Source organism: Triticum aestivum, chromosome 2B (genome assembly GCF_018294505.1).
Source record: "Triticum aestivum cultivar Chinese Spring chromosome 2B, IWGSC CS RefSeq v2.1, whole genome shotgun sequence".
NCBI lineage: Eukaryota > Viridiplantae > Streptophyta > Magnoliopsida > Poales > Poaceae > Triticum > Triticum aestivum.
The window spans coordinates 370,727,805-370,744,028 of record NC_057798.1 but is presented as its reverse complement, the minus strand read 5'-3'; the positions used below and the strand labels follow the sequence as shown (position 1 = coordinate 370,744,028).

Below are 16,224 nucleotides of genomic sequence, written 5' to 3'. Positions count from 1 at the left end.
GCCCAGGAGATAAGGAGTTAGCTCTATGCATTCCTCTATTGAAGGTAAAGAAACTGAACAGTTTTTCATACCACCCGGGAGGTGAATCGGAGTGAGGAGGCCCTCGGGGGGGCTTACTTAGATTGTTAGGTATAGTAATATAGGCATGAGCCAGGCCCTACCCAATGAGCGACCTCGTAGCAAGCATACAACCAAAGGAGACCCTGGCTACAAGAAGGCCCTATTCCAAAGGTGGGAAACCAGGTAATACAGCACGGCATCAGTGTGGTCAAGCCGGTAATCGAACAGATTCAGGATCTTACCCTTGTCGAGTCCGGTCGCCCAGGGCGCTTTATCCAAGAAATGCAGGCAAGGCACTACTCCGCTTTCACGACAGAACTGCTTGACTAGTTGAAACCGACTTATGCAGATGTGATATTACTAGTCTGGATTTGAGATGACATACTTGAGTCGAGTATACTCGGGTGGTTAGGCAAATAAACACAAAGGAATTGATCGATTCTCTTGGTTGATGTGCTTTCTTCCAAACCCTTGACTTCGAGGTCCCTACAGTTTTTCTGACTAAAATACAAAATATTAGTTTTAGTTATGAAATCACTATTTACTCTATAATTAGCATCCAGAGCTGGCTATGGGGGTTATCCAGCTCCTGGGGCTTTTTCCATCTTTTGATTTTTTTCAGTCGTTGACTGAGATCGATAGCATCAAGATCCCATTCTAAGATGGAACAGATGCAGTCAGTTTGGTCCTCAGTGGACCCCGGAAGCTGCAGATGGAAAACTTGGGCCTTCTCCACTACCTAGGAAGCCAGCGTATCCACTTCGCCCCTTATCTTATTGATAGATTTCTCCATGGCACAGAGAATTCTTTCGTCTGGATCGCCAGTCATCCAATCCGAGGTATCCGCTGTTGTAGCCGTCGAACAGGAAAAAAGTAAGGTAATAATAACTAATCCTACTCGACGCCACGCTATACCGGAAAGACTAAAGAAAGGTATGTATTTTAGTCACATGAATTTCTCGAATTGAAAATTTGGGCAAGTTGACTCGGCTCTTTTTCCCGATAAAAGGTTTCCCCTGACCCCCCCTTCCAAAAGGAATAGAAGGCGCAAGCTAGACCTATTCAATAGATCAAGTCTAGCTTTGCCAACTATTTGAAAACGAAGATTCGAACAGGAAACTAATTCAACGGAAAAGAAAGCTAAGCTCAAGACAGGACTAGAGGAGTGGGCTCCACTCCGTGAGATCTTGTTTCCCCCTCTTCGGTAGATCTATCCTCATCTGTACGGTTCCCAGTACCCACTCAGTTGCTCCAGTCACGCCTCTCAGATTCACTCCTCGAGGCTAGGAACAGTCCTGCGGCACCGGGTCGATACGGACTAAAGTCCATGTCTCCCCTATCCGGGGCATACGGCTGCTGACTCTACTTAAGCAACCTAGAACCCCGGACTGCGGGCTTTCGCTCTTACCCATGAAGGGATAAGAGCTCAGAGCCCTGGCTTTCCTGACTAGAGCTGATTCGTGGGTCCTGTTCTCCTACGTTCTGAGGAACGATCTACTTCCGTTCCTTCCCTTCAACAACATCCCTCTCCATTCCGGATAAGGGAATTGAAGGACTTAAATGAGAGAATAAGGCAAGACCAAGCATTTTCAATTCCTAATTTAAGTATATATATACCTTTCCGGGCAGCATAGCAGAGGGAGAGGATCCCTCGTCCATACGATGGCCGGGAATAGAGGGGGAAGCTAATTACACTGTTTGGTTTCCTAACATAGGACTGAGCATGTCTCAAGGGACTGAGACATGCACTAACAAGGCTCATGCGTAAAGGGATGCCACCTCTAAGGGTGCAGACTTTACAATAGGAAAGGAACAGATTTGGGATCTTACCCTTGTCGAGTCCGGTCGCCCAGGGCGCTTAGGCAAGGTACCGATGCCAGAGGTACCGACCTAAGCTTTCCCTATTAAAGGGAATTCCTCCTAACGTCGGAAACTATATTTATTTGGTACTAATTTCAAAATATGGATCTAGTTGAATCGTCCATACCGGATTTTTAGCACGTACAACCATCAAACTAGAGACCAAAGCAGGGCTCGACAAAACAGAAAGTATCATGGTACGTCGTCCTCCCTTGAAATGGAACTTGAATGCTGGAGCAAGAAGACGCATTCAAGTCGATCTATTACAACCAGCGTGGTTGTTCGTATTTCATTTTCTTCTTCCAAGCCGACACTCTTCTTATAAAAGAAAGCACTCACTGAATTACTTACTGAATCTCGTCTTTCTCTCGGCGCTGAGAATTTTTGACGTGTCCGGGTCGATCATAGGTTCGGCTTGCTTCTCCCCCACTCTCGCCTAAGAAATGGATAACCCTTGCTGCCATAGCAGCAGGATTTTAAGGGCTTCTGTTGAAGCGGAATAGGAGGAAGCCATGCATTCTTGAAAGAATCTCCAACCCCCCCCCTTTACCTTCTCTTTCTATTCTATAAAAAGGCGAACATCTAATCTAGGCCCGGTCGCCTTTCTATGAAGGCGAGCAGCCCAGCCCCCTTGTTGAAATTTGGATATTAAGGAAGCCGTATTTCGCAATAGCAGCTCTGAGAAGCTGGGCTTAGGGTGCGCCTCCTGCGGTCGTTTCAGTGACTCAATTGGCTGGCTTCCCTCAGCTCAGACTGGTGTCGCCACCTCTCCCAGGACCGGAATGATTATCCCCGCCCGATGGGTCTACATTCATCCCTGAATGCCGTCGGGTACTCTTCACTTCCCCGCCATTCTTGTAACCCTCACCTGTAATCCGCGCAGGTGTGTCCGCACCCCCTAGAGTGGACGAGAAAGAAAGGATTTTTTATCGGAGCAACCCCCCAGGTTCCAGACCCAGGAGTTCACTTTCCCGTATGAGCATTCGGTACATATATAAGTCAGGGGAAGAGTCAAAGGGTCACCACTACTGAGGATCTCCCCCCTTATCTTAGAAGGGTCGTCTGAGGGTTCGCCGCGGTTCATTGATGTGCTTACACACTAGGCTACCCTTCTCCGAAAGCTCCGCGAGACCACCTATCACTAGTCTTCGGCCGGAGGGGTTTATTGCACAAAAAGGCCGGGACGCGGGCTCCCGCAGAGGAAAGCCCAACGAATGTCAGATGCAAAGCCCTGCACCTCATTAAGATCATATTGGCATACTCTCCTAAAAAAAGAGCAGACCCCATTGAAGACGGGAGTGACGTACAACAAGGCCATTTCCGTCCACCTTCTCACGGAGCCGTACGTGGACATTACCGCTCATACAGCTCCCAGCCAGCAAGCAGTTAGCTTTCCTCTAGAAGTCATGGAAGTGTGGATAAATCGACAGAAGGTTTTTATTTCTTAAAAAATCGCCCTAACCGTCCTAAATATGGACGGAGAGCGGTCTCGAGTTTTTCGGGGTCCTCGAGATCGCATTTTAGGTCGAGTAGAGACGCTAGGGAGTCTGTGGGCTTCCCTTGGCATTTCAAGATGGCCTCTATCGTCTTTTCGAGAGCCTCCCGTTTGGCCGTCAAGGGGCATTTGACATCCAGAGACAAAAGCAGTCCCACACAAAACTAGGAATTTTCCCCAATGGACGTAACCAGCTCTGCTTTTGTGGTCTCAAAAGGAGAAGCCCCGAATGCTTGCAGTTGCTTTTTTCTCTTTATTCCTTCTAAGCGAGCCTCTAAAGACTCTATGGAGTGACTCGTGCTTTCGTACCATAAACTAATGCCGCCTCTCGGGAGTGCGTGTTACTATTCCATTCTCTGGAGCACAATCCAACGGAAAAAAAGTGGGGCGGGGTTGTGCGCGAGCCGAGTGACGTAGGTGCACAAGAGTACTTCGCACCACAACCATCTCTTTTTTATAGGTTCTACAGACCGATGCCTCCTGCTTCATCTGGTAAAAAAGAGTCATAGATATGCCTGTAATTAGAAGGAAGAACCGCCATAAAAATCTTCCTCGTGTATCGTCTGTAGCGGAACTATGAACGGGAGCTAGCAATCCGGACCGTATTGAAAAGGTTCCTAAGACACAGCATGGAAGAGTCAAAATATTCAGAAGCGAGGTCCAAGAATGAAGAAGGGGTAGAATTACTGAATGAATACGAGCTGTGGCTAATACCCGAGGCATAAAAGACGCATTTTCTACGGGATCCCAAAACCACCAGCCACCCCGACCTAATTCATGATGAGCCCACCAACTTCCTGGCGAGATGCCTACGGTTAAAAACAATCGACATGTCAAGATCCAAATTCGAATTGGTTCTTGGTCCTGGTCAGAGACCACCGTGTTCGCGCCGGCGGTCCAACAAAGAGGCAAAGTAGTGGTGTCTTCCTTTCCATTATGAACGACACGCTTCGCCTGCTCCCTCCCCGTGTCCATTAGCGCTCCTGTCCAGAGCGAAGAGAAGGCGAAAAAGCGCCGCCGAAGCTGCATGAGCAGGCTTCTATTGCTATGCAACAATAGAGCAGGCGCGCCGCCCACAAAATGTTTGAATGATCGGGTAAAGAGCGAGCTTATTATATGGGATCCGACGCATCCAGCAGAGCGAAGCAGCGTTCCATTCTTTTCGGCGGCATCCTTCCGCATTGACGGCGAGTGGAGTGCCACAATCCCATTCATCATTTTTGATCTACATAACTCAAAGCCCATAGCACTGGCGACATCTCCGGCATAAATGCAAGGAGGATGTATAGCTGATATAGGATCTTGTGGAACTGGATTTGATTCTGCAAGCGGTTCGGTACGAACGAAGAAATTTCGAACAAAAGGATCGGAACTCCCTGATAATGTTTATTTATATTAGATAATATAGATAATATAGATAATAATCCTTGAATTATACTCCCTCCATTCCTTTATATAAGGTGTATTTGTTTTTTGATAAAATTTCAGAATGTAAGGTGCAGTTCTTCTAATTTCTCATAATTCCCTTGTTAGCCCTCCAGAAAAAAGGAAAGTATCTCTCTCCTGATTGTCTGTATCTCTCCTTGTAGCAAAAGAAGGAAAGTATTTCTTTGTCGATTGCATGTATATCTTAGTTTCCTAGACTAACTGATTTACTTGCCACTAACCAACAAATTTGCCAAGGGTAATTTTGTCCTATCATGTTTATAATTATGTGTCTTGATCATCGTGCCGAAAATAATACACCTTACATAAAGGAACGGAGGGAGTATGTGATAATATAGATTTGGTAAGCCCTGGATAATTCTTTTGATAAACTATTATTGAGTTTTGATAAATAATATCATGAAATAAGGCTATATTGGTTAGACTCGGGTCGATTACTTTACTAATATGTTTGTTTTATAGATGATAGGTAATTTTCGATGACCTTGAATTTGTCTTCCGTTAACTTCACCATAAGCTATATTCCTTGACAGGAGCAGCATCGTAGCTAGGAACAGGTGCTGCACCGTAGCTAGTAGGAAGAAGTACAGCATAGCTACATTCCCCATAGGGTTGGCGCCCCTCTTCTCCAATACAAATTGAATCATAGCAAGGGCTAAGCTATCTTAAAACCTACTATCAATCTGTTTATAGAACTCAATACTACTATCCATGAGATCATCATAACAAAAACTAGAATTGCCCAGCGAAACAGGAATAGAAAGAAATGCAGGGTAACTTGTATCATGAGATGGGTCCATTCCAATTGGAATTCCGTACGGCTACAACTCTTTTTAAACGAGTCGAAGTCCAGTTTTGTCACTTTCCCATCATCCCTTTCCGCATCGTCCTTGTCTATTGGGGGCTCCCAACACCTCAGCCAATTCGTGCAGCATCTTATTCAGGATCTCAGTGCTCCCAAAAGTTGTGAGCGACTCCAGGAACAAGACTCTGCCACCTCTGTGCGTCACCGAATGAAGGAAGGAAAGAGCATGTCGTACATAAACCTGGATTTCGAGAAACCATTTGGAATAATAATAACCGTCTAATATTTTATTAGGAATATTAATGAAGTGTGCGAGTGAAGGCTGCACACTCATAGCTTAGTCAAAAATAATGAAGATATTTGTAATTGTCAGTTTCTACTATAACCCCAAATTTATATTAAATGTCATAATAGGTTAACGTAGACCACTCCTGGGCAGTTTTACATAATGAACAATATTCAGGATCCATAACAAGAAATCTTTGAATATAAATAAGTGGTTATGATATTGATGCTAATCTTTTCTAGACTCCACTAGGAAGACCTTGCTCTTTCACAGATACGGGGATCAGACATGGCTATCGCTTCGACAGCTTCTCCGGATGAAAAGACGCCGCCCAATGGATGGAGTTGGAGGGACACGGAATCCTTCCTAAGATGTGCCTAGAGAGAACAATCCTTTCAGAATCTCGTACGTCTAAGTGATCAACTACTTGTGCCTCCGAAAAGCTAGAAATTAGTAAAAGGAATGATCTACAGATAGAGGGTTCAAACCATATGGCAGCACTCATCCCGCCCTGACCCGAGTCCCCTAGCCTCTCAGCTTCAGCAGCTGTTGTAAGGAGAAGTAGCAGGATTGTTAGTTTATGTGCCGAGCAGGTGCAGGGATGAGAAGAGAATTGCATAGAATAGAAGCAGCTAAGGCTCCTTCCTCTTCAGATTCCTACTAAAGGGCGGCAGGTGAGTGAGTCGGCCGCATTGTTCCATCAGCGTGTCAAGGTCCATCAGTGTGTCAAGCAAGTTAGAAGAATAGCTTGTGCTTGTAGTGCAACAGTTGCTGCAAGAGCAAGAGCTACTGGTAAGGTTTAGTGTACGAGCCAGATTAGAACCTAAACTCGATTTGTCACTGTGCGCTGCTAGGGCAAGGTCAGAATGAAGATAGCAAGGGACGTTACTCCAACTAGAGTAGTGAAATACCGAAATCAAGGAATCTCTCCGGGAAGACAGTCAAGGAAAGGGAAACATTACTCTACTAAGAAATAAACTCGTATAAGAAAGAACAGACTTGGATTCCAGATTCCAATCTTTGATCCAGTTTTAGGCCAGTGCTCAAACTTGGAGAGAAAGAGCTTTTCCCTCAACTTCACTCCCTTGACTTGACTCCCGACCGATGATCCTACTAATGTCATTTTGACAGCTATGGATATGGAATTCAAGCATGCTCGTAACGTCACTCACTGTATCAAATCAAAGGGCTCAGTTTCTGCTCCTCGGCAAAGGCAAAGTCAATTCAATAGGAATCCGAATCCTAAAAGGCAAGACCCAAACCACCGGTCGATCAACAGTTCTTCTTTCACTTCCATCTCTTGATACCTGTTTTCTTGCTTTTCTTACCACTGCTGTAGTGAACCGCATCTCCAAGCACTGGGAGTCATGAACCACGCACAAGGTCCTTCTTAAACTAGAAATAAGTGAAATAATTGTTCTGGGTCACCTTGGCTTTTGTGTTCAGTAGTTAGTAGGGGAAGTTGCCCGGCTTGGTATCTTTCTTCCCTGTAGAAAACCAATCACAAGTCCCTCCTTATTTTCACTCCAAAAAGGCAAGGTTAACCATAAATCTAGGGTTAACCTTGGCTTTTTCTTTTAAGCTTGTTAATGGAATTCCACAGGAGTCAAGCGCTAGCAAAGAAGAATTGGAAATCAGTCACTTCCCTTCTGGACTCAAGTCAGCAGAAGAGTGAACTTCATATTAATAGGTAAATCCTACATCAAGCGTAAAGGAAGTACATTTTTGTGATTCGGCACTTAATAACTCGTACTTGACGTTGGTTTCGGTTCGATCAACTATCCTTTTTGAAGCGGATAGTTCACAGTGCTCATTCTCAAAAAAAGCAGACAATCCATGATGTTTCCACTCCATTTTCATTATGAAGATGTATTACGTCAGGATCTGTTGCTCAAACTGAATCACGCCAATGTTATGGAAGTTCCTGGATTGTTTGAAATAAGATTAGTACCAAAAGCTGCTTTGATTTCATAATCCAATTTGGAAAATTGGCTATGGAGATTTTGTGCGGTCAGAGATTCATACAGACACACACATATTCCTCCCTTACGAACATGAAAATCCAGTGGATGGTTTGGAAGGCTTTGACCTGATCTTTCGATTTATAATGAGAGAAAATCCATAGAAAGATGGAAGTCATCATCATCCCCTTTATCGATCACAGCCTCTTCCTCCACCCATGATTTCGTTTTCCCATTGACAAATTAGACGAAGACGAACTTGCATTTGCTGAATCAAAAAAAAGTACGCGCTAATGAATGATGACTTATTTAAAGAATTTCTTGATATCTTGCAGAATGGTTTTCATGCTAATCGGAATGAATTTCTACTTATGCGCTAAGAGAGACTCTGGTGGAATCAAACCAGTCTCTTGGGAAAATCAAATGGATGGATCTCTTTGTCAGCTTCTTGTTTGAGAAAAAGAATAGTGACTCGCTGGATTGAGATTTCTAGGAAAAAGAGTTGCGAACGAAATCCTACACTCCCTGTAGGTAGGGCTGGGCGAGAAAGGGTCCCCTCTGAAGCCTATAAGTTAGTAAGCAGGCTAAATATTCCACCGGGGTCTTTCTTAGCAAACTCATTGATGGCAGTACCTAACTAAAGAAGAATAGCGCTCTTTCTTTCTTTCAATTACGTTTCTTGAATGGTTCTGCACTTAGATCAGTCAGTACACACAAAACCCTTTAATCAAGTGAGTGCCACTTTAACTCAGCTCTTTCCTAGTGATCTTGATTGTCCCTAGAAGCATCTCTTATTTTCATATAGAAATGAAATGGTTTAGTGGAAAAGAGGGAGATCCGGACTCACTTCTACCAATTGAAGATTATCATATTTTAATTAAAGGCAAATGATAGCCAGAAAATCGTATAAAAATGCTGAAGTTAGGCTTCTTCAGGAAAAAGAGTCGTGGCTTCAAGCTCCGGTCTTAGTTTTACTAGAGATCAAATCGAAAAATCAAGCCTGCCTATAAATGAAATAAATGAAAGTGAAAGTTCAGTACGAATTGGTAGAGCGAGAGTAGCTAGTTTATAAGGAAAAGAAAAAGGGCGCCTACTCAGTGGTAAGTTAGGTCATTCCTTTCTGGCTATCAGAAAAGAGTATGATCGAGGGTCCCATAAGGCAAAGGGAAGGTGCTCCCCCGACCTACTACCCTCGAAGAGATTCCTACGGTTTTCTTTAAAAAAATACATAGGTGGGAAAGTGGTATGAATATGGGGTTCGAAGTCGCCTAAAAGAACCTTTCTCATTCGCAAAGCTAAACAAAGTAGAGAAAAGTGGGTCATCCCATTGGCCAGACTGAGCATCAAGCCAGCCAAGAAGTCAAAGCAAAGAAGGAGTGACTCACATGAGTCAACACTTACTACTCACGTCCGGTATATATATCTCAAATTCGAATATAGAAATGTTAATGGTATGATTTCCCTTAAGCGTAAGCGTAAAACTAAAGATTGTGTGGCGTTTCCACTACATAATAAGAAAATAGAATTAGATTTTGGAAATGATCGACTCCAATAGATGCTCATCATAAGCTTTTTTTTCCTCCTATTCCTATTGATCAGAAGTATCCAGCAGAGCCACGCCAGAGTGACTTACGAAGCGCTACGAACGGGACAAAATCTGGCAGCCAGTTGCTAGTTCTGAATAACCAGCCTAGCAAGAAGCTAAATTCTTCCATAACATAACATAATGGGGCGGGGTTGCGCGCGAGCCGAGTGACGTAGGTGCACAAGAGTACTTCGCGCCACAACCATCTCTTTTTTATAGGTTCTACGGACCGATGCCTCCTGCTTCATCTGGTAAAAAAGAGTCATAGATATGCATGTAATTAGAAGGAAGAACCGCCATAAAAATCTTCCTCGTGTATCGTCTGTAGCGGAACTATGAACTGGAGCTAGCAATCCGGACCATATTGAAAAGGTTCCTAAGACACAGCATGGAAGAGTCAAAATATTCAGAAGTGAGGTCCAAGAATGAAGAAGGGGTAGAATTACTGAATGAATACGAGTTGTGGCTAATACCCGAGGCATAAAAGACGCATTTCCTACGGGATCCCGAAACCACCAGCCACCCCGACCTAATTCATGATGAGCCCACCAACTTCCTGGCGAGATGCCTACGGTTAAAAACAACCGACATGTCAAGATCCAAATTCGAAGGAAAGAAGGCTCTTTGTTTTCTCTTCTTTATAATCAGAATATGAACACATGACTTTAATTTACTAATGTTTTACGACACAAAGGAAAGGATGACTAGAAATATTTATCCTTTAAAAATCATTGACATGAGGTCCGACTTCGACTTTTGAACAATCAATCGTAGTAGCTCCTGCACCAATGGAATTTTCCAGCATGCCCTTCCGACTAGTCAAAGTATTAATTGAATAGAATCCATGGTCAAACCAACACGGATTTAGGGAAAGAGAAAGATCTATAATCATCTTCCCTAAAAAGGAAGGATCCCGAAACAAATTCTCATCGTTGACCACGAGATGTTCCAGTATCTCATAGGTCGACCAACCACATGTTCCGCTCTTGTTAAAGAAGCATATCGATCAAGTGTCAATTCGTCGGATGAGACCATTGCTTTCCTTCCACAGGTTAATGAGCGAGATATTCGGGAAGTACAGGATACCAGAGAAACTAGCGAGTATTGGGGTGGGGGCACTACTTAAGACAGCTTTGCTTTGGACTTGCTCTACCTTCTTAATTGAGAAATGGCTATCATCACATCGAGCTGTCTACTTCTTATCCATAGGAGGGAGTGAACCGTTATGTTCCTGAAGTCAGTATTGGAAACACAGGTATCCAGAGCTATTCTTTGAGCAGCATCGACCTAATTCCTATGTTTTTCCGAAGATCATTCAGGGAAGAGAAGAAGACATGGGAAAGAAGAGCACGATTGTAAGTAGGCATCAATAGATAGATATGATTGGTTGACGAAGATTGGCTTCTTGGGCCCCCGTAGGGCTATGTTGCTATGCTGCTAGAAAGAAAGGAAGAGTTCGATGTCCATCAGTTCGTGGTTTCGGAGATTGCTTACCGACTTTCATTCATATCTGAAAAGATCAAGGGTGCCGAAGTCTTCATTGATCCAAAGAAAGAAGCTGACACAGGCAAGACCTGGATGATCGAGTTATCATATTGACTTGGGTTATGCCAACTTGTGTTGTGTTTCGTAATCAGAGCTACTTGTCCTTGCGTTGCCCAAGAGAAGTCATCTTTGCTAGGCTGCTTTTCGGTTGTCTAGCCATGCGTGGGAGCGAAGATAACTCCAAACACGTTCTGGTAGATGAGGGGAGACTTGCTGTATCCATTTCCCTCTCTGGCCAATGATTTGAGGAGCTAGCATCAGATGGTCTATCATGGCCTTTTTATTTATAAAAACGTATAAAATGAAACGTAGATGAGACATTGTTTAGCGAGGAACTTGTGGAAGGCTTGGGCTATCCTCGTACTCTTTGGTACTGACTCATTATTATTATGCGGCAATCATATCACTATCTTTATCGACTCCATGCAAAACATGTTCATTGAATTTGAGAGGCCTAAAATGGCTAACATTATGACCAAAACAACTAACATGCCAAAACTGGTAATAGGCCCACGGATCTCTCTGGTTATCAATGCTATTTTATTGTGTTCTGTAGCCTCGCTCACCACAGGCGTGGATCCACAAGAACAGAAGAAGCAACAAGATCGTGCTTCCCTGGTTTAGGAGTTTCTTCCACCGGTGTGCCTATAGGGAGATAATGACTCTCCTAAAATCCTTATTTGCGATTAATTGTTAATTGGATCTACACTTTTGTTGGATCCACATCTTTGAAAGAAGACTAGTTTGGCACGTCCGGGCTAGATAGCTGGTTTTCTACCGGGGGGGGGGGGGGGCTTTCGATTGTCATTTTTACAATTAGTAGTTCTTGCTTTCATATTCCCGTATATAGTTATCGTTTTTTCTGCGCTTTCATAAACTCATAGTTAGTGTAGTTTGGTGTAGTCTTTGTGGCCGGTCGGGACGAACTGGATTCGAACCAGATAAGAGCCGTGCGTTCCCTTCTTTCCAAGCGTCCCTTTGATTTCGCAGTTCAAGAAGAGAGGCAACCTCTATCTCTGTCTCTACATCTGCGGGCCGGTAGGCCGGCCAACTAACTCTTCAAATGAAGCAAGCCCTTTATCTTTATAACGAAAAAAGAGAATGATGATGATGGCTACCATACCATTCATTCCTCCTCTGGATTTTCATTTTGTTGTAGTTCGGGTGGGATCTTATCAAGCTCATCCTGGAAATGAAGCTTGATAAGATCCCATATGTCTCTTCTTTTCCCTTCAGTGTCATCCGTCTGATTGACGAAATCAATTAACCCAGCGTCTGTTGCATGAAAGTTCTCCGAGATCTCTCGGATACACCGGTTTTTAACAACATCAGCATCTCCGACGTAGGCGCATAATTGATCATAGAGCGGGGAAGTGGAATCATTCCTTTTGAAATTCTCGAATTGCTCATCAATCCGAAATTCGAACAGGAAACTAATTCAACGGAAAAGAAAGCTAAGCGCAAGACAGGACTAGAGGAGTGGGCACCACTCCGCGAGATCTTGTTTCCCCCTCTCCGGTAGATCTATCCTCATCTCTACGGTTCCCAGTACCCACTCAGTTGCTCCAGTCACGCCTCTCGGATTCACTCCTCGAGGCTAGGAACAGTCCTACGACACGGGGTCGATATGGACTAAAGTCCATGTCTCTCCTATCCGGGGCATACGGCTGCTGACTCTACTTAAGTAGCCTAGAACCCAAGACTGCGGGCTTTCGCTCTTACCCACGAAGGGATAAGAGCTCAGAGCCCTGGCTTTCCTGACTAGAGCTGATTCGTGGGTCCTGTTCTCCTACGTTCTGAGGAATGATCTACCTCCGTTCCTTCCCTTCAACAACATCCCTCTCCATTCCGGATAAGGGAATTGAAGGACTTAAATGAGAGAATAAGGCAAGCCCAAGCATTTTCAATTCCTAATTTAAGTATATATATACCTTTCCGGGCAGCAGAGCAGAGGGAGAGGAGCCCTCGTCCATACGATGGCCGGGAATAGAGGGGGAAGCTAATTACACTGTTTGGTTTCCTAACATAGGACTGAACATGTCTCAAGGGACTGGGACATGCACTAACAAGGCTCATGCGTAAAGGGATGCCACCTCTAAGGGTGAAGACTTTACAATAGGAAAGGAACAGATTTGGGATCTTACCCTTGTCGAGTCCGGTCGCCCAGGGCGCTTAGGCAAGGTACCGATGCCAGAGGTACCGATCTAAGCTTTCCCTATTAAAGGGAATTCCGACGTTATAATGAACGTTGTTTTAAAGCCGTTTATTTCCTCCACCCATTTATTACTCTAATATAGAACAATATAATGAGTATTTGGCCATATTATCAAAGGATGATTCCCAAAGAGAAATACTCCTCCACAATATGATGATATTAAAGTACGCATTATTCAGAGCCCACTAAACCCAATATACTCCACAATTCATAAGAGAAATCAACCTTAATCTCATGCGCAGTCAACTTACTTTGGGTGGCCTTTACATCAGCTAGATGTGAAGAATGCTTTTCTTCATGGTGGTTATTTACAAGAAGAGATCCATATGGACATTCCTCCAGGTTTTGGAACAAACAAACTGATGGGAAGGTGTGTAGGCTCAAGAAATCTTTGTATGGCTTGAAACAGTCGCCACGGGCGTGGACAGGTTCAGGAGAGTTGTTTGTGGTATGGATTAACGAAAATGTGCAAGAGCTCTATTTCCCTCTGCCATTCTATGAGTCGCTTCCTTTTTGCGTATGGCACCCCCACTCCCTTTGGCAGCATCTACTAATTCGGAACTTAATTTGAAAGCCATAATATGAAAATACACATTCTAAAATGACGCATCGAGCGAGACCATTCTGTTTCATTGTGAATGAAAGACGTTTTCGACCAACAACATCTACTCATATCCAGCTTCGTGTCATTTTTGAACACTGCGATCAGCAAGCAGCAAGCGGGGGAGAGTCAAGTCAAGTACAACACAGGACTAACGGGTGGGGCGCGCCAAAGCAACCGGAGATCGAATAGAAGGTAATGACTTACTCGATGCACATATTTAGGGCTATTTCTCTCATCTGTTTAATACGCAATTCTCTTCGATAAGAAGGGTTCTCTTGTGTTCCAGGGTTGATTAAGCGTCTGGTGGAACAAGGATACATTGTGTGAGGCCAAATTGCCTGACGAATTGATGAATATGGCTCAATATAGACTGGTCTAGGTATACCGGTCAGTCTTGAGCCACCAGGATAGCCTTCCACATATCATGTTCCTCCCTTGAGTGGTAACTCTTTTCTAACCTTAGAATCCTGAACCAATTTGCTCCAAAGACTCTGTCATTGAAAGGAGTCCATAGGTTGATAAAATAGGTTTTCATGAAAACCACATGTAGATAGAAAAGGTAAGAGTTACACGTGCCAGAAGCGAGGAATACCACTCGGAAGCCCGATTGAACCTGTCCTCATTCACTGCTATCTCCATATATTGGATGCCAAGCTTGAAAGGGTAATGGTCCGAGAGGATGGGGCCGTAGTCTTCTATTACGCACGCTACGCAGAAGATATGGTCTTCGGCTTACCGAGAGGGGATAAGTCCACACGAGTCACCCAGGGTCTCAAAAAGGTCTTAGCTAGAGTCCTTAGGGAGCTCCTACAGGGCTTCACTTCTACTGAAATTTCCAGAAAACAACCAGGGAGGCTACAAATTATCGGCTTGCCCCTGTCTCTGAAAAGTGAAGGTCAGCTCCACGTGGGTATTCCATCCTAACGATGGGAGAAGAGGATGACACTTGTTCGTATTGAAAACCGGAGACGAAGGGAAAGAGGTTTGATTAGAACATGTTCTACAAGAACTCCTGTGTAGAACACACCCGTATCTATTCTATGGGCTGGCTTCAGGCCAACCCTACTTCTGAAGTAGAAAGCATCATATTCCAGTTTTTCCAACACTTGATCAGGAACCGGGCGCAGAAATTCCTTGAAGAGAAGGGGATGCCTGCAACCAATGCCTAAATAAAGGCATATGTCGAAAAGTGCAACTACTAATAGATTCAGTAAAGGAAGGCCCGGAACGGGCTGAGCTACTGCCCAAAATAGAAGAGGTAAGTATCCAAAGTTCTCGAACTTAGATGATGCCCTTAAATGGTATAACGAACACCAGACTGAAATGTTTACTTCGGACGAAAGTTTCATTCAATTTGCTGTGCAAGCTAGTGATCCATTTTTTTCATAGCCAAGATCCTTTCTCAGGATGAAGGAGTGAGTAATTATAATCAGGTTCCAGTGACCCAAGATGCGAGTGCGAGTGCATATCAAATTATGAGTGCAAACTCATCTAATCCTTGTTTGGGACTTCTTCTTCATGTCACGAGCCGGAATCGAACCGGCGCCTTCCAGATGCATGGTCCGGATAGATACCTATCAGATTGCGACTTTGATTTCTCAGTTCAAGAGGAGACCTCCCTACATCTGCGGGCTGGCGGTCCTGCCGGTCAGCCGACACAAAATCCAATTCGAGTTTTCAATACGGAGCCTGAAATAGTTTTTCAATTCAATACGGAGACTGAAATAGTTTAACATACTATTAAATAAATTATGAAAACAGGTGCAGCAGGCTAGTTATGAAGATTTTGTAATAAGACCTGCGTCAGCATACGAAGGTTATCAATTCTATTTGCCAGCATTCATGGACTTCCGTGGTAGAATCTACCATTCAGGTGTATTGCATTTTCATGAGCGTGATTTGTCAAAAAGTTTATTACTCTTTTCTGCCGATCATCCTCAACCTCAAGCACAAAACCACCTGTCGAAAAAAAAGAATCTCAGTCAACACTTAGCATGTGCTGCAGCCTTTAAGTATCCAAAGTTCTCGAACTTAGATGATGCCCTTAAATGGTATAATGAACACCAGACTGAAATGTTTACTTCAGACGAAAGTTTCATTCAATTTGCTGCGCAAGCTAGTGATCCATTTTTTTCATAGCCAAGATCCTTTCTCAGGATGAAGGAGTGAGTAATTATCATCAGGTTCCAGTGACCCAAGATGCGAGTGCGAGTGCATATCAAATTATGAGTTATCTCTTGCTTAACTTAGAAATGGGTAGGAGAACGAATCCAGTGGGTTTTCCTGAGCGACCGATCCTATCTGTGGTCGAACAGCTTGATTTCATCAAAGTAAGGAAGCCAAAAAAAAGCAAAACCGAAGG

At 43.9% G+C, this 16,224-nt stretch overlaps 1 protein-coding gene and 1 pseudogene across 1 annotated transcript; one reads left to right on the top strand and one right to left on the bottom strand.

Annotated features, from left to right (window-relative positions):
• Positions 1-2,741: 2,741 nt before the first annotated feature.
• On the top strand, positions 2,742-3,539 carry LOC123041243 (uncharacterized; annotated as a pseudogene).
• Positions 3,540-3,730: 191 nt separating this feature from the next.
• Positions 3,731-4,798, bottom strand: LOC123039214 (probable cytochrome c biosynthesis protein; the record flags this gene model as incomplete). The annotated part of the gene is made up of 1 exon (XM_044462473.1): positions 3,731-4,798. A coding segment is annotated over one exon (1,068 nt), but the record flags the coding sequence as incomplete, so codon positions are not given.
• Between the last annotated feature and the right edge of the window lie 11,426 nt (positions 4,799-16,224).